This window comes from Ornithodoros turicata, chromosome 4 (assembly GCF_037126465.1).
Source record: "Ornithodoros turicata isolate Travis chromosome 4, ASM3712646v1, whole genome shotgun sequence".
NCBI classification, from domain to species: Eukaryota; Metazoa; Arthropoda; class Arachnida; order Ixodida; family Argasidae; genus Ornithodoros; species Ornithodoros turicata.
The window spans coordinates 83,325,805-83,345,028 of record NC_088204.1 but is presented as its reverse complement, the minus strand read 5'-3'; the positions used below and the strand labels follow the sequence as shown (position 1 = coordinate 83,345,028).

Genomic DNA, 19,224 nt, shown 5'->3' with positions numbered 1-19,224 from the left:
GTAGCCCATGATCAGTCACATGAACCTCGCTGGAAGCGCTGCAAGCGCTGCATGACAAGCGAGTGCTCTGAGTCTGAGCGAGTGCTATGGTGCTATGATGAGAAGAAGAAGCAGAAATTTGATTTCCCGTTGGTGAAGACGTTGCAGACATGCGTTGAGATCCTTTTTGAACGACTAGTATGAGTGCACTTTTACCTCTCACATCGGACAAGAGCAACATGCAAGAATGGATACGCATGCCAACGACGTACAGAATGGGCAACTCTACGCTACGATGTCAAGCCCACTTTGTTATAGCTGTGGCATTACTAGGACTGGTATCTTTATTAGCAATTTACGCGCTTTTACCGTGGGGCAAATACAGTGTGACGAACGTCCACGAACACAGCCATCAGCACATCCTCGAAGAATATTTCCCCTACAATGACACGTACCCATTGACGAAGCCAATTATTTACGGACGTAAAGTGAGGTACAAGATTGGTGTAATCGCTGATCTGGACACGGACTCGAAAAGCAAAGAGGAGACAGACACGTGGATTAGTTACTTGAAGATTGGTTATTTGATCATCGATAGATCTTCTAGTCAAGTTGAAATGGAATGGGAAGAAGAGATGAGGACGCTAAAAGGACACTTTGCCATGGCTGGTCGTGGCATGGAGTTGTCGGAGCTGGTGGTTTTCAATGGGAAATTGTACGCAATGGATGATCGGACAGGGGTTGTGTATGAGATTCAGAAGGAAAAAGTTGTACCGTGGCTCATGTTGGTTGACGGCAGCGGAGAAGCCACCAAAGGTGAAATTGTAGCGCACAAACACACGCATTTGAAAATGTCAAAATTTCAGGTTTTAAAAGCGAATGGGCTACAGTTCGAGACGGGGAGCTCTACGTTGGTGGGCTCGGAAAGGAGTGGACAGACAAAGAGGGCAACGTCATCAATCACGACCCGCAGTGGATCAAGGTTGTGACGCCTGGAGGTCGTGTCCAACACCGTGACTGGCAGGACAACTACCGCAAGCTCTGCGATTGGACAAACTATGGCCCCCCTGGTATACGAGGAGACTCTTGTGGAATTTTATTTCACTTTCTTCTCTTTCCAGGTTATATGATCCACGAAGCGGTTGCCTGGAGCCATCGCTTCAAACAATGGTTTTTCCTTCCTCGACGAGCCAGCAAGCAGCCATACAATGATGTGGACGACGAAGAACGCGGGACCAACCTTCTGCTCCGGATGGACCCGGGATTCCATAGCGTTCAGCTGTCCACTGTGGGACCCCTGAACCGTACACACGGGTTTTCCTCCTTCAAGTTTGTCCCATTACTGATGGACTCGTTGATCGTCGCACTCAAGTCTGAGGAACACAGAGGAAGGACTGCCACTTACATCACTGTGTTCCGAGTGGAAGACGGAAATGTCCTTTATCCGGAGACCAAGATTGGGGACCACAAGTTTGAAGGGATAGAGTTTATTTAATACACCATTTTGATGGTCTTTCTTCCTAAAACGATGTTTATCGCTCTGTTTTAGTATATTTATTAATATCGATAAATATTGCTCGGAAAGAGTATGATGTTACTTTTAGCCCAGAGAAAGACATCTCTATAGATTGTGGCCTTGTAGTCAGGATTGCTAAAATTACCTTTAAAGACTATCGGAGTTTCTGCTACAGATACAGCCAGTGCTAGAAAATACGCCGATACAGTTACAGATACTTGCAAAAATGTACTCGATACTTTCACAATTGCTTTTTCCATTAAATTGATCGGGTCGATTTAGCGAGCTGTTATTGGTTGCACTACAATGCAGAATACATTGGGTCATATGACGCAATAATGCATCATAATCGTGATAAGATTTTTCATTCTTTATGGATTCTGCACACACCCAAGATATAACCATTAAATGTTTTTTTTTTTTTTTTCAAGTAAATAGACTGGGCATGAAGGTGAAAAACTGGGCGTGTTGGTGTTGCATGACTAACTAGCACTGGGAAGAGAGAGGAGACGACAGGACAGGTGCTAGACTGGCCACTGACCAGACTTGCCAACCCAGTGTTATGTGTATGATAAAAACAGCAAACTCCTACATAAAGTGGTTCACTCCATTTATTCAATTCCATGTGGCCCCGAATGGCTGTCACAAAACAAACTGCATCTGGAAGATTCTTGGTTGCCTTTGAAGCAACACTGCAGCATTCTTTTTTTAAAGAGTTGAAAGGGAAGTAACATTCAGGATGCGAGAAACTACCAAATAACCTTCCTTTGTGAGTGTCACAGGAGAGGAAAGAGTTCCTTACATGTCTCTCTTATTTTAACTGAATCAAAGCAACGGTGGTGTACAGGAAAAGACACGAGTATACAAACTCAACTCTGCCTCTAACCTGCGCTTGTTATGACACTCTCTTAATGCAAGATGCATTCTCACGGAAGCACACATTTTTCTGGCACTGTGTGACACAATTTTCGGAAAAATGTTGGTGCACGAAAGATTATTTAGTGAGATACCTCACCAAAGGGCATGACATACAGTAAGTCTGAAGTGGAGGAGCACAACTGAGTGCAACATACTTGAGTTGTCATGAGCATGTATGAGAAGCAATGACACATTTAATGTGGACGTGACAAGGTACAATAACTTGGATGGCGCACATATGAGCAGTTTGGTTCTCGCGTAAATTTTTTGTTTCTGACAAATAATAATAAAAATGTGGAAAGTCTGCTCATATTGGCTAAAAAGACATTAAACTTGGCAACCCTCATCCTGTTTATTCCTCTTCCTCTGACCTTCTTCCTCTTCATTATTTTCTCTCTTTCGGTTTTCTCTTTTTTTTTCCTCCTCCAACCTCGACAGTTGATGGATGTTGTATTTTTTATAATCAAAATAACCCTTCAACAGGGAAATACAGCCAATTTTGTGCAGCACGTCTATCATGAGGACCAGTTGCGGTTCTCTGAGATCAGGCACCCAATTGGGTTTCACCTCCTTCACCACACTGATCATCTCGCTAGTGAGGGGGGCATTCTTCACTTGGTCATTGTGACGTACCCTATGTACAATCAAGTAACGTGTCCCATCATCAGGACAGTCGGAGTACTTGGACAGTACAGCTTCTGTCGCTTTCTTGATGTTGTCCACATGCGCCTTACACGTTGCCAGAATTGGCAGGAGTCTCAAGATGTATCGGCTTTTCTGTTGCTGAGTCCTTTTGATGTCCTCAAGTATTGTGGTGACAAGGAGAGCAGGGTCTTGGACCTGGAGGACAATACGTGGGATCATCACCAATGAGGTTTCGTGACACTTGAGCTGCCAACACTTTGCGAGTGAAAACACAAAGGTAGACAAGAGTGCTTAGCAAAGAGCTATATGTGCCCTAACAAGCCCTAACTCTACCGCGAAAACAGCATCTATGCAAGCTTTTCTTAAAGCTCTGGTGCAGCTAAAAAAAGAAATTGTGCAACACTGAGGTTTTTATCGATTACAAAAAATCCCTGGAGTGAAGAAATACGTAAGATTAGGCAGGACATTGACGTGTTGGATGGTATAAAATGGGGAGCGGGAAGAAGAAAGGCAATTGTGTTAAAATTACAACAGTGCGTGCTCGTCGTATGCCATGTGTGCGTTTGGCTGAAGGGTTGCACTCCAGTTTTAATGCTTTTAATGTGGATTGCTACTAAAAAGTTACCAGTACGTTCAATAGCTGTTCCTATGAAGACCATATTTGAAAAGCAAGTAAACTGTTCGTAAACGAGACTTACCGTCGTCTTCATAAAGAAATTGCCAGGTACGTCAGTTTTTAATTTCTGAAACCTCTTTCTGCTTTTGTCTTTTAGAGCTTTCAACTCTTCTTCCAGGTCTTGTTCAACATCGCTGCCTTCCTCGGTGCCTTCCTTCGAAACGAATGAATTTTATTACTTTTCCTATCTACTTTGACACGCATATACGATACGCGTATACCTCAGGTCCCCATAACTTTTCTGCGTACTCGTTGAGAATGCTAAAGCAATCCCGAGCGGCGTCATATTCTTTCTTGTCAAAGGTAACCAGAAATCCTTTCATGTCCGGTTCAACCTTCCTGCCTTTGTTCTTGCCGTCATAATTCTTGTAAAAGTTCTTTTTGTGCTTCTTTCCAGCTTGGTGGTCTTTCTTGCCCATGATAAACACGAACACGTTGCTAGAGTCAATAATAATAATACGAAACTACGGCACCCAGTCTGACCCTACGCAGCCCCAGACCAGACGATGTGGAAGTAGAGGGAAGGCTGTGAAACTGCTACAACCTACAACCACGGCGAAATCCATGGAATCGGCCGTATCGTATCTATCAGGCTTTGACGATTTTACCGTGATTTGGACAAATTTTCTTCTACGAGCCCCTCTCCTGATTTCTGTGCGTGAAACCGTGAAACGTAATATGGTAGTGAGAACAGGGATTTGGCGATAGCTGCGGTTGCCACAAACAACGATACGGGATGCGAAATAGGTCGATACGAGAATGCGGCTGACTCAAATCTGATATGTAGTGATATCTTCTGTTTGCAAGATGTCTGCTTCTCTACTAAAGCGTGCTCTGAATTTATTCGACGACTTAGAAAAAGGTTCGTTAGACATACTCGAAACACGATGTTGTTTCAGAGTGTAATTTGCGTTTGGTCAACTACATGTGTGAATGCTTTTCATATTTTTTTTTAGTAAAAGAGTGTCAAAAATCGAAGAAGAAAGCCAGACACACGGTAGATACAAACCGATGGGGCATCAAGAAGCGGAAAGAACAGCAATTTAAGCAACGTACGAGTCGCAGAAAGGTTGTAGCAAACGAAGAAAAGCGAACTAGAGCCATCATTGGTGCGTACATCTGTCCAGCTGTTTATCAACTGGCCCTCACTACAACTTTATCTTCTTTTTTTTCAGAGGAGCTCAGACGAGAGAAGGCCACCGACAAGACCGAAGACAACATTAAAATGTTCAAAAAATTGTCTAATGGTTGCCAAAAAATTGATATTGTAAGTATATTTACAAGGTGGTTCTAGATGTAGAGAATACAGGGGTGTAACTTTCAGGCCCAACTGCATACAAGGATGCACGGATCGAGTAGCCGAGGGAGTGAAGCAGAAAAATCGACAGTTTTCACGGACGAGGATTTCCGTCGCTTCGAGGAAGAATACCACATTTCTTAATGATCTCTAAATAAAAGCACGTTTTGGAACAAGTTTTTTATTCAAAAATGATGCAATTCATATGGAGTAGGAGGGAATTTTGGTGCTTCCAGGCTGATCATCCTCTTGTTGGCCCGAACACTGCAAACAACCACAGTCAGGATGATGTTCCAATGTAGAAACAACCTCACCTTCTGGATATATTTTGGGTCGACCGCAATTTCCTGATCCATCTGTTTGAGCTTTTCATTCAACTGTATAAACTTGCGCATCTGTGGGAGAAAGCAAATAAACTTTCCTCTAAGGAGAGAAAAAAGAATGAAAACCTCTTCTTCGAGTCTCTTGAACATGTGCGGAGTGTTGTATTTCTCCGGGTTGTCCAGAAACACTACCATGCCATCCTTCTGGTTGATGGATGCAAATATGTCTTCCTCTTCGATCTATAAAATGACATTTTAATAATCATAATAAACAAAGTTTCCAGCCAGAGCATGTACCATGTTGAAGATATATCTCTCCGCTTCCGTGGGGCCAGAAAGCTGCACTCTGTTTGCCATGTCTGCTAAGGACAATGTCAGGAATGTCTGCAAAATGAACACGCAAGATATCATTTGCCGAATAACTGTCGACTTAATAACTGTGCTTCAACCAAAACAGTCAATGTTTAGGACAAACTTTCCTTCTACAAAGGACATCTACGAGGACGTACCTTCGTAAGCCTCTGAATGTTCTTCTTGTAAAGAGCTGCCAAACATTGTTTCGCGAGGCCCGTATTATTATCCTGTAAAGTTTTATTAGGAAGATGAGCATTTCACCGTCCATTAACCTGACCACTCTTACCCTACTGTAAGTTTCTGCGTGCTTGCTCAGAATGGCCCTGACTTGATCCGGATTGTTGGAAGTGTAAGCTGCAGCCAAATCCAGATACGGTTGGCTTAGTGGCTATGGGCGAAAACTGGATTCCAATGAGATGTTCATAAAGAAAGTGATAACGTTTGTACCTTGATGAAACGGCTCACAACTTGTGAAGTGTATTTCGGTAAGCTAGGAACCTGCCAACAAAAATAGCATCGATTCAACCGCACTTTTATTTGTTTGCAGAAGCTGAGCTCATTTACTTTTCCATAGAGGATGAGGGAGACCAAGATGTACTTTTTGTAAGCCTCCATCATGATGTGGCTGACGGCCATGCTCGTGGTTGTGATCGCCTGATTCATCGTGAATGATCAATCGACTTGGAAATGAAGTAAAAGTAAAATACTGACCACTTCAAAGAAGTAGAGTGCCCTTTCATAATTCTTGAGTGCCGTATAGATCATTCCACCATAGTAGAAATACAAGAGGAAGTGTTTTGCGTCGTAATGATCGTTCTGGAATAATAAATTGCCTTTTCAGAGCACAGTGAAGACAATCTTCCAGAAAATATGCGAGTCTCCCGCAAGAACATTGGCCAAAGAGAAAAATTGCACACTTGCATGTGACAATTGGTAAGAACTGTGCATGTTAGAGAAACTCACCTCCCTACTGATGTCTGTGATGTCAATATCGAGGAACTGCAATGCAGGCTTGAGACATTTTGCCAAAAGGCACAACTAATGTAGAAGAGATGTTATAAAAAAACACGAAAAGCACCCGGATGTAATAAAGTAGCACCTGGCACAAGTCGGCGTGAATCGATGTCAGTTGAGATGGGAACAGCTGAATCTTTGAGATGGCACGAGTCAGCAAATAAATACCGCGCATTGGCTAAAAGAGGAACCATTGAAGAACCACACCAAAAGAAGAGTCACAAATATTCAAACTTAAGCAATGTACCTGTTGCCTCTCCACAAGGCTTTGTGCCAGCAAGTGACACAATTCCGCGACTACAATTTAAAAGCAAACGAGTCAGTGAAATTGGGAAGAAATAAAAATCTTGTAAACTTACACATATCAGTCGCAAAGCGAACCTGTTCACCATTGCAACTGGTGATGAACTCCTGCACTTGAGCATACAATGCTTCATAGTCCGCTGGTGTAGAAAAACTGAACTTGACGCAACTGAAAGACAATTGTCAATTTATACCTTCCCTCTCTCCCGCTTCAACAAAGCCCCAAACCCAGGGTCTGGATCCCATACGTACAGAATAGCCAAGACACCCAACGAATGCTTTTGGAGGTCCAATGTTGCGAGTACGTCTTCCAGATGGGAAGCATTGCGGAGAAGAACCTCGCTGCTCTTACTTACAAACGTGTGTAGCTGCGTAAAATTGCCTGCAATAGAAGCGTTCATTGTAGTTGAAAACATCCCGATTTACAATGAGTTTATGCACACAAAAAGGTATGCCACGACTCACCGCTTGAAGATAAATTTTGCACGTTCACCACAAACTGTTCTAGTGGTGTTGTCATTGCAAATAATTGCAATGTTTCCAAAATCACTGGAAATACAATGGCGCGGAAATTAGTAAAGCGCCCTCGGACGCTAGCAGACAGGTGCTACTTGGACGATTGTGGTATTGAAACGAATGAAAGAGTACAAGTGGTAAAAGTAAAAGGCACGCATTCAAAAAGAAATTTTAACGGCAATGTGATCAGTTGAACGATGAGTAACGTGAGTAATATTTTGTCGTCGTCGGCCGAAAATAGAAACAATAGAAACCGTAGAAATGGTATCACCTCCGGAAAACGGTACATTTCTTGGAGAAGAATGGTATGGAAATAGTATTTGTATTTCTTCATTACCACTTCTTATTTATTGGCCATCACTAGCGCCACCTGTGCCGCCTGTGCCATCTGCGAGATCAATGGCGATGGAAAAGAGGTGAGATGTCACAAATGATAAGAATTCTAGCTTAATTTCGCGCTTCCAACAGGTATGCCGCTCATTTTTGCAAACTTGGAAGGCAAAACCAAGGCACTACCTTTAAACCTTGCAGATTTTTCTTGGAAATAACGCGTCCGTAGAACGTGTCTTAGCTCTTTGACTTTGGTGATAAAGAGGCGGTTGCTGTGGCACACAAGGCATGCCAGTGAAAGCCCAAGATTAAGACAGTCGATTACTTTACGCGTCATGTTGCTTTCTGAGGGTTACTGTGAAGACCTAAAAGGTGCCATCAACTGTAATGCATCCCACGAAGTGGTAGTTATTTATGTCATTAGTTGCACTACAGGTGAAAATGTGTCGATTAATTGCAGCAGCGAGTATGTGGATATCCCAGAGTGGGTCATCATCCACGAACTGTACGAGGGCGAAAATTCTCACGAAGCCTTCGAATCGGACCTCGATCGTGCTCTGGAAGCACGGCCGGCAGCCATCATAGTAGAACCTCGTCGGCTCGGTGAAGAGACAGCCCGTTGGATCGCTCTAGGAAACTGTCTCCACCAGACTTCCGTCCTGTCTGGACTTGGCTCCCTGGCGGCCACTTTACTGCTCAGCCCACCCGCTCCAAATCCGGCCTCTATTCACACCTTGCTAATAATCTCCACTCCCCTGGCTGCAGTTGGAACTCTCTGTGCTGGACTGTACTCTGTATCGTGGGCCACAGACCCATGCATCCACTACCAAGTAGAGACGGACACCCAAGTGCTCTCACGACTGCCCTTGTCGGAGCTTGCAAACGCGCACCCATTGGTTCTTGTCCGTAAGGACGACAAGAAGAAGCGAGCGGCACACATTGTGACGACAGCTCTCGCCGTTGGAGCCGTCGTATGGAAGTTGTATCGAGCGGTGAAAGAAGGGGTGGACGTTGAAAGTTAGTTAGCCCGCGCAGAAATGTACATAAATATGCTTCTTTCTAGGTACTTGCAAGGTTATATACTGTATATCTGTACATGAGAGCTAATTATGTAAAGTAATATCGAGAAAGAGTGGTTGTTTTATGAATGTGTGCCAAAAATGTGAGTGGAATGGATTGTGGAACAGTAAATGCAACCAAGGTTTTTTTTTAATACAAAGTCTGTTTCTCGAATGTACACAGTCTCTACCTGTTATTTATGCAATCACGTCCGAACAGAATTTTGGCGTAACCTCTTTGCCCTGCTAATCATAATTATAAAATAGAGCCAAGGAAAAAGGACACGTAACACAATGACCAGTCGTGGTGCCAAGGTTGCCAGAATGACGTCCCATCTTCGATTAACTACGGCCTCGATGACGGCATCTGCAACCTCCTTCGGTTCCATTCCATTGGCAGTTGTCTCATCCATAACTGCACGTAAAAAGGTGCGTCTGTAAAAACATAGCTTTTCTCCGTCGTTGGTTCAGAATGTATATATTTCCACTTTAAACGCTGTAACTGCCCCAAGAATGTCAATGGATATTCACTTTGCCTAAAGGATTGCACAATGACCAGGGAATGGAAACAGAAACGATATTCCACCAAAAATTTGGGACGGTAACGATAATGGAAACGCGTACCACCGTTGTCCATTCTCGGAAACCAAAGTGAATTCTGATTTATGGCTATTCCTGCTGTGCGATGGCATGCCTGACTTTTGATTTTATTTTTGCATTTTGGTGGAACCCATTCACAGTACAGGGAGCATGTAACCTATGCACAACACATTCCACGACAACACAAGGTTACCATTTTAAAAAAATTATTTTATTTCGTTCAGTTTTAATATTACGCTTTTAATTTTATTTTATTTTTTCGTTTCACCGTGGCCATAAGGAGCATTGTTGACTGATGAGAGCATCTACCTGTGAATGCGACATTGGATGGAGGTCTGTTCAAGTCCATCTTTAGTTGCTGGACTTAGACGAGCGGGCACAACACTCTACGGGATGAAAATGTGTTTCTCCCAATATTTTAAATCCTGGAAGATGCGCGCATTCCATGGATGCGAAGTTACTCGCCAAGTCCACTGTACGCGTGACTACGAAGTAGCACTTGGCTAAAATGGCACGCTGAACGGGCTGTCCTCCTGCAGCTCCGTAACAGCCATTCTAATACCGGAAATGGATGATGGAAGTGAAAATATTGCAGTAACGAAGGAGGAAACGGTAAGGAAATTTGTTTGTTAGTCTTTCTTGCAAATGAGTGGCTATCAGATATATAATCCTTGGAATTTACCTTCAATTTTGCAACTTGTTGATGGAAACAAGTGGGTGCAAATTTATAATTAAATGGGTCCTCCTACATAGTACAAAATCTTGCCACACTGTGCCACCTTGGAATAGCATAAGGCGCATCCTACTTCACTGCGGGTGTCGCCTTTGTAAGTCCAGTCCGGAAGACTCGCATCAGCATGCCTGGTGCGGCATCGGGATGTGCTGGCACTTGGTCGGGCATTCAACGGGGAATCTCAAAAACGAAAGAGTGATGCTGCTACAGATGCAACTTTTGGTATCGTTGCATTACGACACTTGTCACTAGTGCTGCCGCGTAATTGCTTTGAGTGTTGGAACGCTCACTGGGCGAAGAATAGGGCGCTCTAGGGTACCCCGTACAAATACATTTTCCACCAAAAAAAGGAACAAATAGAACTTACCCCCATAGGTGGTGCCACTGCCTGTGAGTGCATTGATAGACAAATTTGTTCTGATGTAGCCAGGTGATATGACGCACACATGGACATTGGAGTGGGAAACTTCGGATAAAAGGCAGTCGTAAAACGCCTGAGTGGCGTGCTTCGATGCGCTGTCTGCATGACAGGGAGCAAAAATATTATATATATAGGGATTTGCCAGTACGAGAAACTTACAAGCGGAACGTGAGGGAATACCAATTTTTCCTTGTACGCTACTGATGGCCACGATACTGCCGTCCTTCCTGTCAATCATGCTTGGAAGAATAGCTGAAATTTATGCTCAGTAAACGCAATTCCACTTTAGGCGAAGCTTCTTACCTTTGGTGAGAGCGACTTGGCCAAAATAATTCACCATCATGACCTTGACGTGAACTTGGATATCAGTCTCGAGAACGTCACCGCGAGTGCTAATGCCTCCATTATTGATGAGGATGTCGATGCGTCCGTGGATGCCCAGAGCTTCCTCTGCCTTGGCAGGTATTGCTTTGAGATCCGCCAAATCCAGTTCAAGTATAGACGGTGCGTTGTTTGTGGTCGTCTGGCAAAAGAAAGAAAATTATGTCTGCCTGGTAAGTTACCCTAACAACTGCACAAAGATAGGATAGCACTTGCCGGACAATGTGTAGAGAAAAATGTTTACAGTATAAAGCTTTTTCTATACAGGGGTCACCTAAATGCGTCGATAGAATGGAATTTTACCTAAATGTACGGATGAACAAAAAAAAACCCCACCAAATTTGTTTCCGAGGGCCTAAAAACAAAAAAATGTTTTACGGATGTATTATCGTAAGCATTCGCAGTGATCAAAGCCCATGCGTCGAGTGTGACTGGACCAAAGCATTTTAGAAGCAGCACTACCAGGAAGATCTCCAGTACATATATCAGACAGTTCCTGAAACGATCTCAGTAGAGAGACAAAAGGGTTGGTTTAAAGTGTGTTTTGAGAAAGGATAGGAAGACGATACCACTGTGGCCATATAGTTCTAGTGGCAACAATGCTTCCGTCACCCCTCAAACTAATGCTAGCATCATTACTCGTAAGGCCACATTTTTCTGCTCTGGTTCTACCACGCATGTGTCAATAGTTTTGCAAACCTGGTGGAGGGGCGTTGAATATTGCAGTCGGCGGATAAATTGAGTCTTTACAATTAAATTTTGTCTGTTTCGTAATCTCTCGCAATTTCCAATCCTCAAAATCCGCGCGTTGGGCAGAAATGTTGCAAACACTCTTACTGTATTTGCCCGAATATTATTTGCGCTACCTGACTCATGATATTCCTTTTCACTCTTTCCAGTTGTTCCAGTCTCCTTGAGGCCAATATAACCTTGCAGCCTGCCTCATGAAACTTGTAAGCAAGGGCTGAAAATATGAGGTACGTATCAGCTTAGACCCAAAAATTGTATTCTCGCAACATCACCTTCACCGAGTCCCGAACTTGCGCCAGTAATGAGGACGACCTTGTCACGAAGACAATCCGGCCTGAGAGATTTCAGCCTGTACAGCTTATAAACGACATATGGAAAGAGTATGGGAAGGAAGACACCTCCTACAATGAGCCGAAGCCAGTGGCTCCATGACCTTTCCTGAAATTCCTTTCCAGAAAGAAGACAGTCATTGGAACCAATATAATATTCTTGCACATTGTTAACATGGATTTAGACGATAGGTTTCTCTACAGTTACACTCAGTAACTTTAGGTACATTTCTCAGCACTTGTACTTTATTTAAAGTAAATTTCAATTTGTGTACTTTATACCATACTTTCTCTATGGTACTTTCCTGTCAAGTACTCAAGTACCCAATTGGCGATACAAACACCAAACTTGGTGACAAAATCATTTCTTTCAGTTCGTACTAATGAGTCACCTGTAAACTATCCATGTTTTCTAACTAACACTTGGCAAAAATTCTAGCTGAAAGCTTTCTAAAGGTAACATAATTACCTCACATTTTATCGCTACAAGTGTTGAAGCATGCAGCAACACTATCTAAATTTCTAATCTACTCGATGAGTACTTTAGAGTCGTGTGAAGGACTTTGTACTTTACTTGAAGTATATTTGTGGTATCGTACTTAAAGTACAAGTGCTGCTAGGTGCTACTTGGTACTTTACTTCCAGTACAATTTTGAGGTAGTTTGCCAATCACTGCAATTACTAACAGTTGTTTGCAAGTTGACAAATACCTTAGATAAGCCAGGGCAAGTTGATGCAATATTTTTGGGCTATAGTGAGATGACATTTGATAAGGTATCACGTGCCAAACTATTTTGAAAACTACAGCGTCTTGGTGTTCCTTTGAATCTATTAAAATGGATTCAAGTCTCTCTTCAACACATCATAAGCAATACGTATCAGTCCAGAATTTTAGATGTGACATCAGCGTAATTCTCCTTGGGGATCCGTACTAGGATCCCTACTATAGGCCTATAGGCCTAGGCCTATATTAATGATTTAGCAGAATTTTTGGACCATCAAGTGTCACTTTGCAGGTTTGCGGACGACTGCGTTATTTATTCCCCGATTTTTCGGAGTACAATGACCAACAGCGCTTAAATTATATACTTTTGCGTCTGACAACATGGTGCGATAATTGCAACGTGGTAATCAATTCAGAGTACCCGACTACAGATAACCTTGCATAACCATAACAAGCGAGCTAAAGCTGCTCAAAACACATCACTTGCTCCTCAAAAGCTAGATGTCGGAAGGCGTCCAAAGAACATGAACGAAAACTGATGGCATACAAAAGTGTCATTCGCCCTAGCCTGGAAAAGGTCAGTATTATATGGGACACTTATACGAGAAAATATTGAGAAATTAGCATTCCGCTTTGTCTATGGCTGGCATGGTAGATTCACCTCAATGACTCAACTAAAGCGTCACCAAAAAGCGAGACTAAGATTCATGCATTCTTTTATTCTAACAAACTAAGGTATTTACCGTTTTATATCAAAACTAAGCTGGAGAACACCCAGTCCCCTCACAACCCCCAAATTTTCTCCTCTACAACACAGCTGTAATGATGAGCTCCCATTTTTATGCTACCCACATGTTGACATCCATATAGCTCGTACTACCCGTTTTAGATATGCCGCCTTTCCTGAAATGGAACAAAGTTAACACCTGAAGCATTTGATTCAGACATTGCCTCCTCAGCAGCTATTGAACGCCTTCTCATTGACAGAATTTATGCAGCATGTTTTTCAACAAATCTGGGATATGTACGGGCGTCGCTATGTCTAGTAGGTCTATAGTAGCACGCTTTGCAAACTGCTGTATTTGCATGCACGCGATCCTGCTTGGACACTTCCAGCTCGCTGAATTGTAACAATAAATAAGTACAGCCATGTTTCGATGGGAACTGAAGACACCTAAAAACACAGTGTCAACAACATTACAAAAACCTAACTTGCCATTTAACAGTGAACAGGGTTGCCAACTCGCTAACGCAAAATGTAGCCAATGTAGTCGGGAACCGAAAAGTACTAAAGTAGCCAGCCCGCTTGCACGAAACCTTCCTAAGTGTAACACTTGGCAAGTGTTGCACTAACGCGTTAGTGCACTAAGTTTAGGGTTGCAGTTAAGTGGCTTGCACGAACGCTTCGATGAACGCCCTAAGTTATGTGTTCAAAGGTGGATCGTGGCTACGAGCAGTAACAGTTTTAGGAGGCTCTCATTGGTAGAAAGAGAACTTCCGGAGTTCGTCCCAGGAAGTCGTGCGTCACTGCATGTTTGGATGGTTTGGATTGTGGGTAGTCGTCTGCTTCTGCCGTCGCACGTAAACAGTTTGTAGATCCAAAATAAGGTATTGTAATATCACTGTAGCTGCAAGAACGCATTAGGACGCATTAGGGCCTGTGGCCCAAAGTATGTCTCGAATTGCTTGATGACGGAGAGGTTATCTCCACCGGCGGTGAGAGGCGCTTCGCGCGGCGATCATTTTGAGAGATGTCGCTAACGAAAAGCACAAAACTATTAAAAGGGAAGGCCCATTGTTTTCGCACGCACATCATGCAACCCTTTCACATTATTTTCGTCATAGACCTCGCACGCACCCACTTTTTGAGGTATTTAGCCAATCCTGTACAGGTAGAAATACAATTCCCTATTAGGTCCATTCTTTTCAAAAGAACACGCGAGGTCTATGACAAAAAAAAAAAAAAAAAAAGCGAGGGGGTTGCACTCCGAAGCAACCTGTTATTCCAGACTATCCAGTACTTATACCTCGCCCTTATTTACTGGGTGCCACCCTTTTGGAGAAAGTAGATTGGTTTGGATTGAAACCGATATCACTGGTGACAGACCAATACTATGGCGGGCTTTGCGACAAGTAGGAGGCTATGCCTCAGAACTGCAGAACTCCGTCATGTAACGCTCCTCTAGGGGCCTTTGACGTATCGTAAATTATCGTGTACATTACATTCAATATTCAATCATGTATATCAATGAAAAGTGGCCTCTCGGCCCAAGCATGGCTATCCATCCCAAAAGTTGTCACCAAGCCCCTCAGGACACCGTGCATCAGGTACAACAAAAGAAACGTCGACTGCCGTAGTGACGTGGGGTGTGAGGTACAGCCGTCCTTGCCAGAGAGGGTGCCGAACAGCAGGCTGCTAGGTTGGTTTGGACAGGATAAAGTGGAAACGAAGAAAATTTGAATTCAAGATCTCTGCAGCGCAAATAAGCATTTTCAATTCTTTGTTTACGGGACGGGTGCTTAAGATTTCCGCTCCACCATTCATCTGCCACGCCCAAACTCCTAACTTGTACTTAACAAATGGTGTCGAGAGTTAAGACACCTTGCGCACGACAGTGTCATTTTGTGACATTTCAGTCTGATGTTGCCCTTCTTCTAACCGCACAAACAACCATCTGAGGTTTGGTGGTACCATTGGCTCCTATTGTGCACGTGGGTGGAGGACCATTGAAAGCGTCCATACTCCATGGTCTGTTTTACATCGGCCCGCCGTTTTCCTGTAGACACTGAGTTGAACAGATCACTGACAACCACCCTCGTACCACAGCCGGCTCCAAGATCACCATCTACGAACGACATTTCCTGAAATCTGGGTCTTCAACATGGTTGCAGACGTCCATTCTTGATGCCAACTTCCTGAACCACTACAAGCTTTTGAAAGACGTGAAATCACAAGCTTGTGGACCCAGGGATTTTCCCAGCACCCCTCCAAATTATCTGCCAGAAAAGATGCAAATGTGGCCTCTTATTTGCTCTGCCCTTTTCGGCGCTGAATCAATGTGCAAAGAATGAAAAGGACAGATCGGTTGTATGGCTGGCAATGCTTACGGAATCCCGTTCATGTTGTATCAGTAAGCCTGGATCAAGGTTTTCCTTTGTGTTTCCCTCAGTCTCCTCTTTTATATCCATCTGCAATCCATGCAGCCAAACAAAGTTTTGTCATCCTTCCTCTTTTACCAACTGAAATTCGGACGCATCCTTGCTTTCTTGAAGCCCTTTGCAACCTCCAAACGGCATCTCTTACGTAGTATGAAATGACGTATTTTGATTCTCATTATAACGTATCAGTATACGAGGTTATTATAACTCAAACTCATTTTAACCCACGATAACACTGGCAGACTCGTCACTTCCTTGGCGTTTTAGCTGAGTGGCTGCTCTAGTCTCGCCATCCGAACATGTGACGACAGAAGCAGTTTCATTCTTTAGCAACTGCGCATTGCACTGTGGCTGCTCTAAGCGCCGGATGTATGCTCTGCCGTGTTGCACACAAGCATCGTTGAGTCTGGACCTAAAAAATTAGCGCAAAATGGGGCTACGTAATTTCGAAGCAAATTTTTAGATTTGCTCGTATATTGCGGAAGAGACGCAAATGAAAGAAAACTTGCGCTTCGTTGTTCGAGGGCTTTACTACTAAGGAGTATATTTACTGGGTCCCTGCAACGTACATAGTTGAAACAATCAATCGTAAAACAGACTAAATGTAAGATGATAAGTCTTACATTTAGCCTACCAAAACATACTAAACCATGCTTCACATTTTGTCACATACAGCTTAAATTTATGGACACCCGTAGAGGAATCTAGCTGAGAGAAGGCAACACGAATTATTGAAGCCAGACTGGCTCATGGACATAAGATACTCCCAGCTGCTTGAATATCTCGCAAGTGAGGAAGGCTATCCTTTCAGTGGTCTTGTGAGTCACGTGTGCACTTTCAATTGATCCTGCAAATAAAGCGTACTTTTTATTTGCCTCCGTATATTATGGCAATAATGCTAAGAGGCATGGCCATCCAAGATATAGTCTGATGCTTTCAATGTGGTTCTTTCTGCAAATCACATCATGACTGTAGCGCGACAAAGAAGACAAACTTGACAAGAAATCCCCAAATTGGAGACGAAAATGCGACCTACCTCCAAGTAGGCAACGTCTCACTTCGTTAGCTTCGTAACACAGACTACCACTGTTTTTGTAGTTGCATGGGACTACAGTTTTGGGCACTACGTAATCGCGAGGTCCACACGGAGTTTCGATTCTTGTTGGGCTCCAAAACGGTTCTTCAATCTGGAATATAATACAATACGAAAGCCCTTTGACAGCAGTGAATCCTCTCTTCTGGATACCCATTTCATTTCTTGTTGAAACAATATGGAGATACATTTTTCTTGGGGATAAAATGTTGGGAGAGCTACAAACGCAAACTTGGACGCTCACCAGTTTAGGGAACACATCTAAAAAAAAGTTGATGAGTGTGGAGCTGACTTTCAGGATAAAGCTACATTTGACCGTAAGTCGCGCGCAGAGGCCAAATGAAAAATTTCATCCACCAGAGTGTCATAATATAGGAACATCCTACACGACGACGGAATCGTAGCTGTCTGCAGTACCCTTTGCAATTCAAACACCATGGAAGACCCCAATATGCTCGTGGGATCCCTAAAAAACCAAGGTCCCGGGCACCCTTACACTGAAACCCACTGTGTACCTTCGATACATCGATCATGTATTTAGAATCCAGGAACACGGGCAAATTTCAAAATTTAGTAGATATACTAAACACCGCACGTGACACAATAATGCTCAACTGACTCAATCCAGTTCCCCGACACTACAGTATCGCTAGAAGAGGGCCAAACCCACCACGAGCCTTCACAAAAAGCTAGACAACAATACTTGTAGTGTTGGAATCGCTAATGAACAAAGTGCGAGACTAGGCAAAATGAGTTGAGACAATACAGCGCGTCAATTTCAGATTAACTTTACCCGCACAGTGCCCGTTGTCCCGACAATTTCTGCAGCATTCGGGAGGTCCATGACGAGGGAAGCAGTGAATGTGGCCAGACGACCGTTGCTGAACTTCATCGATACTGCCGTTCCAATGTCTACACCTATACGCAGGTAATAATGTTTTCCGGGTCAAATGAATCTTCGTGTCCACGATTTCAATAAAAAGCCAGGAATCACCTTCATCAGTCAGAGTCCCAACTGCTTGTACTTTTTCGGGTAAGTCCCCTCCATATAGAAAATCAATGAGTGCCAAGCAATAGATTCCAATATCCAGCATGGCAGAACCTCCCAGATCTTTCTTGATCACTCTATCTTGAGACATCGAAGCGTGGCCGAATGTGACATTGATGTAAGAGACTTGTCCCAAGAGCCCTTTATCTAACTGTGCTTTTAGATTCAAGTAGGCTGGATTACACAGGCTCCATATGGCCTGGAAGGTCGTACACGTCATTCAGAGAGTATATCACTATTTCACCGGCGACAACCAACCTCCATGAGGAATAGCTTCTTCTCTTGCGAGGTTCGTAATAAATCTTGTGTGTGTTTAAGGTGTGTTGTGAGAGGTTTCTCACAAAGTACATGTTTCCCATGGTCAAATAATAACTTGCTCGTTTTGTAGTGGTCCGGGTTAAGACATCCAACGTAGGCGATCTCTGGAAAAGGAACAAAGCCGCAGAGTCCATATGCTTGGCTTTCATTTTCGTACGCCTACCAACATCTCCATCCTGAGCTAGTTCTTCGTAACTGCCATAAACTTTAGGGATCCCATGAAGCTGAGCGAAGGCCTTGGCGGTATCAAAGTTCCTGCCTGCTACTGCAACGATCTAAAAGGTCCGCGGTAAATTTTATATTTAATTCCTAGACGGTTCAGTTACCGCTGCACAACCTCAAAGAATAAAAATTACCTGCCTGATGTTCTTCAGACGACAAACTTCTAAGGCACGCGACGAAATCGTGCGAGATTTTGCCCGCACTTACGATTCCCCATTTTGTAGGAGCCATTATGAGGCGCGAAGCTGTAGGCTGTAGTAGAAATCTATTGTAGCTGAGAACTCACGTGACCTCCGAAGCTGGACCAATGACTGCGGACTAGCCACCCTATTTCGGCCATTATGGCGGAGGATCAGCCGATCAGCGTTGCCAGATCACTTAGGCGGAAATTCAGGAGGTCTGCATCAGAAAATTCAGTTAGATGTACTAAAAACAAGGACGAAGCACTCCACGGCGACCTGATTAGTGTGCCATATGATAAATAAACACGGATACCGTCATTCGATCACGTACTCTC

At 43.5% G+C, this 19,224-nt stretch overlaps 7 protein-coding genes across 13 annotated transcripts; 3 read left to right on the top strand and 4 right to left on the bottom strand.

Moving 5' to 3' along the window:
- The first annotated feature begins 25 nt into the window (after nucleotides 1-25).
- Nucleotides 26-1,772, top strand: LOC135392196 (soluble calcium-activated nucleotidase 1-like). Of its 2 annotated transcripts, XM_064622900.1 has the most exons (3): nucleotides 28-795; nucleotides 846-1,049; nucleotides 1,101-1,772. In XM_064622900.1, exons 1-3 carry the CDS (start codon nucleotides 180-182, stop codon nucleotides 1,472-1,474), a joined length of 1,194 nt encoding a protein of 397 aa, XP_064478970.1. In that variant the 5' UTR covers nucleotides 28-179; the 3' UTR covers nucleotides 1,475-1,772. The 2 variants fall into 2 exon arrangements, with proteins under 2 accessions (XP_064478969.1, XP_064478970.1); XM_064622899.1 differs by having other exon boundaries at nucleotides 26-795; nucleotides 846-1,772.
- Nucleotides 1,773-2,088: 316 nt separating this feature from the next.
- On the bottom strand, nucleotides 2,089-4,454 carry LOC135392199 (THUMP domain-containing protein 1-like). Its single transcript, XM_064622906.1, has 3 exons — nucleotides 3,956-4,454; nucleotides 3,757-3,888; nucleotides 2,089-3,253 (listed from the first exon to the last, which is right to left on the bottom strand). Exons 1-3 carry the CDS (start codon nucleotides 4,151-4,153, stop codon nucleotides 2,741-2,743), a joined length of 843 nt encoding a protein of 280 aa, XP_064478976.1. The 5' UTR covers nucleotides 4,154-4,454; the 3' UTR covers nucleotides 2,089-2,740.
- LOC135392201 (active regulator of SIRT1-like) lies at nucleotides 4,241-5,208 on the top strand. The gene is made up of 4 exons (XM_064622910.1): nucleotides 4,241-4,596; nucleotides 4,691-4,843; nucleotides 4,910-5,001; nucleotides 5,059-5,208. The coding sequence occupies exons 1-4, from the start codon at nucleotides 4,542-4,544 to the stop codon at nucleotides 5,173-5,175; spliced, it is 417 nt and encodes a 138-aa protein (XP_064478980.1). The 5' UTR covers nucleotides 4,241-4,541; the 3' UTR covers nucleotides 5,176-5,208.
- Nucleotides 5,197-7,655, bottom strand: LOC135392195 (COP9 signalosome complex subunit 3-like). The gene is made up of 15 exons (XM_064622897.1): nucleotides 7,491-7,655; nucleotides 7,278-7,407; nucleotides 7,082-7,194; nucleotides 6,970-7,019; nucleotides 6,808-6,900; nucleotides 6,672-6,746; nucleotides 6,420-6,524; nucleotides 6,273-6,362; nucleotides 6,156-6,206; nucleotides 5,995-6,096; nucleotides 5,864-5,935; nucleotides 5,652-5,738; nucleotides 5,481-5,594; nucleotides 5,346-5,426; nucleotides 5,197-5,295 (listed from the first exon to the last, which is right to left on the bottom strand). Exons 1-15 carry the CDS (start codon nucleotides 7,543-7,545, stop codon nucleotides 5,233-5,235), a joined length of 1,281 nt encoding a protein of 426 aa, XP_064478967.1. The 5' UTR covers nucleotides 7,546-7,655; the 3' UTR covers nucleotides 5,197-5,232.
- A 200-nt stretch (nucleotides 7,656-7,855) lies between these two features.
- Nucleotides 7,856-9,108, top strand: LOC135392200 (transmembrane protein 11, mitochondrial-like). 3 transcript variants are annotated; one of them, XM_064622907.1, is made up of 2 exons: nucleotides 7,856-7,957; nucleotides 8,332-9,108. In XM_064622907.1, the coding sequence occupies exons 1-2, from the start codon at nucleotides 7,941-7,943 to the stop codon at nucleotides 8,891-8,893; spliced, it is 579 nt and encodes a 192-aa protein (XP_064478977.1). In that variant the 5' UTR covers nucleotides 7,856-7,940; the 3' UTR covers nucleotides 8,894-9,108. The 3 variants fall into 3 exon arrangements, with proteins under 3 accessions (XP_064478977.1, XP_064478979.1, XP_064478978.1); XM_064622909.1 differs by having other exon boundaries at nucleotides 7,869-7,957; nucleotides 8,335-9,108; XM_064622908.1 differs by lacking the exon at nucleotides 7,856-7,957 and adding an exon at nucleotides 7,976-8,275.
- On the bottom strand, nucleotides 9,063-14,422 carry LOC135392197 (dehydrogenase/reductase SDR family protein 7-like). 4 transcript variants are annotated; one of them, XM_064622904.1, is made up of 7 exons: nucleotides 14,084-14,422; nucleotides 12,087-12,261; nucleotides 11,931-12,028; nucleotides 10,987-11,206; nucleotides 10,843-10,935; nucleotides 10,630-10,782; nucleotides 9,063-9,344 (listed from the first exon to the last, which is right to left on the bottom strand). In XM_064622904.1, the coding sequence occupies exons 1-7, from the start codon at nucleotides 14,084-14,086 to the stop codon at nucleotides 9,136-9,138; spliced, it is 951 nt and encodes a 316-aa protein (XP_064478974.1). In that variant the 5' UTR covers nucleotides 14,087-14,422; the 3' UTR covers nucleotides 9,063-9,135. The 4 variants fall into 4 exon arrangements, with proteins under 4 accessions (XP_064478974.1, XP_064478971.1, XP_064478973.1 ...); XM_064622901.1 differs by lacking the exon at nucleotides 14,084-14,422 and adding an exon at nucleotides 13,896-14,077; XM_064622903.1 differs by lacking the exon at nucleotides 14,084-14,422 and adding an exon at nucleotides 14,013-14,033.
- A 2,115-nt stretch (nucleotides 14,423-16,537) lies between these two features.
- LOC135392198 (trans-1,2-dihydrobenzene-1,2-diol dehydrogenase-like) lies at nucleotides 16,538-18,955 on the bottom strand. Its single transcript, XM_064622905.1, has 7 exons — nucleotides 18,846-18,955; nucleotides 18,649-18,760; nucleotides 18,426-18,589; nucleotides 18,114-18,366; nucleotides 17,913-18,037; nucleotides 17,063-17,213; nucleotides 16,538-16,873 (listed from the first exon to the last, which is right to left on the bottom strand). The coding sequence occupies exons 1-7, from the start codon at nucleotides 18,936-18,938 to the stop codon at nucleotides 16,755-16,757; spliced, it is 1,017 nt and encodes a 338-aa protein (XP_064478975.1). The 5' UTR covers nucleotides 18,939-18,955; the 3' UTR covers nucleotides 16,538-16,754.
- Between the last annotated feature and the right edge of the window lie 269 nt (nucleotides 18,956-19,224).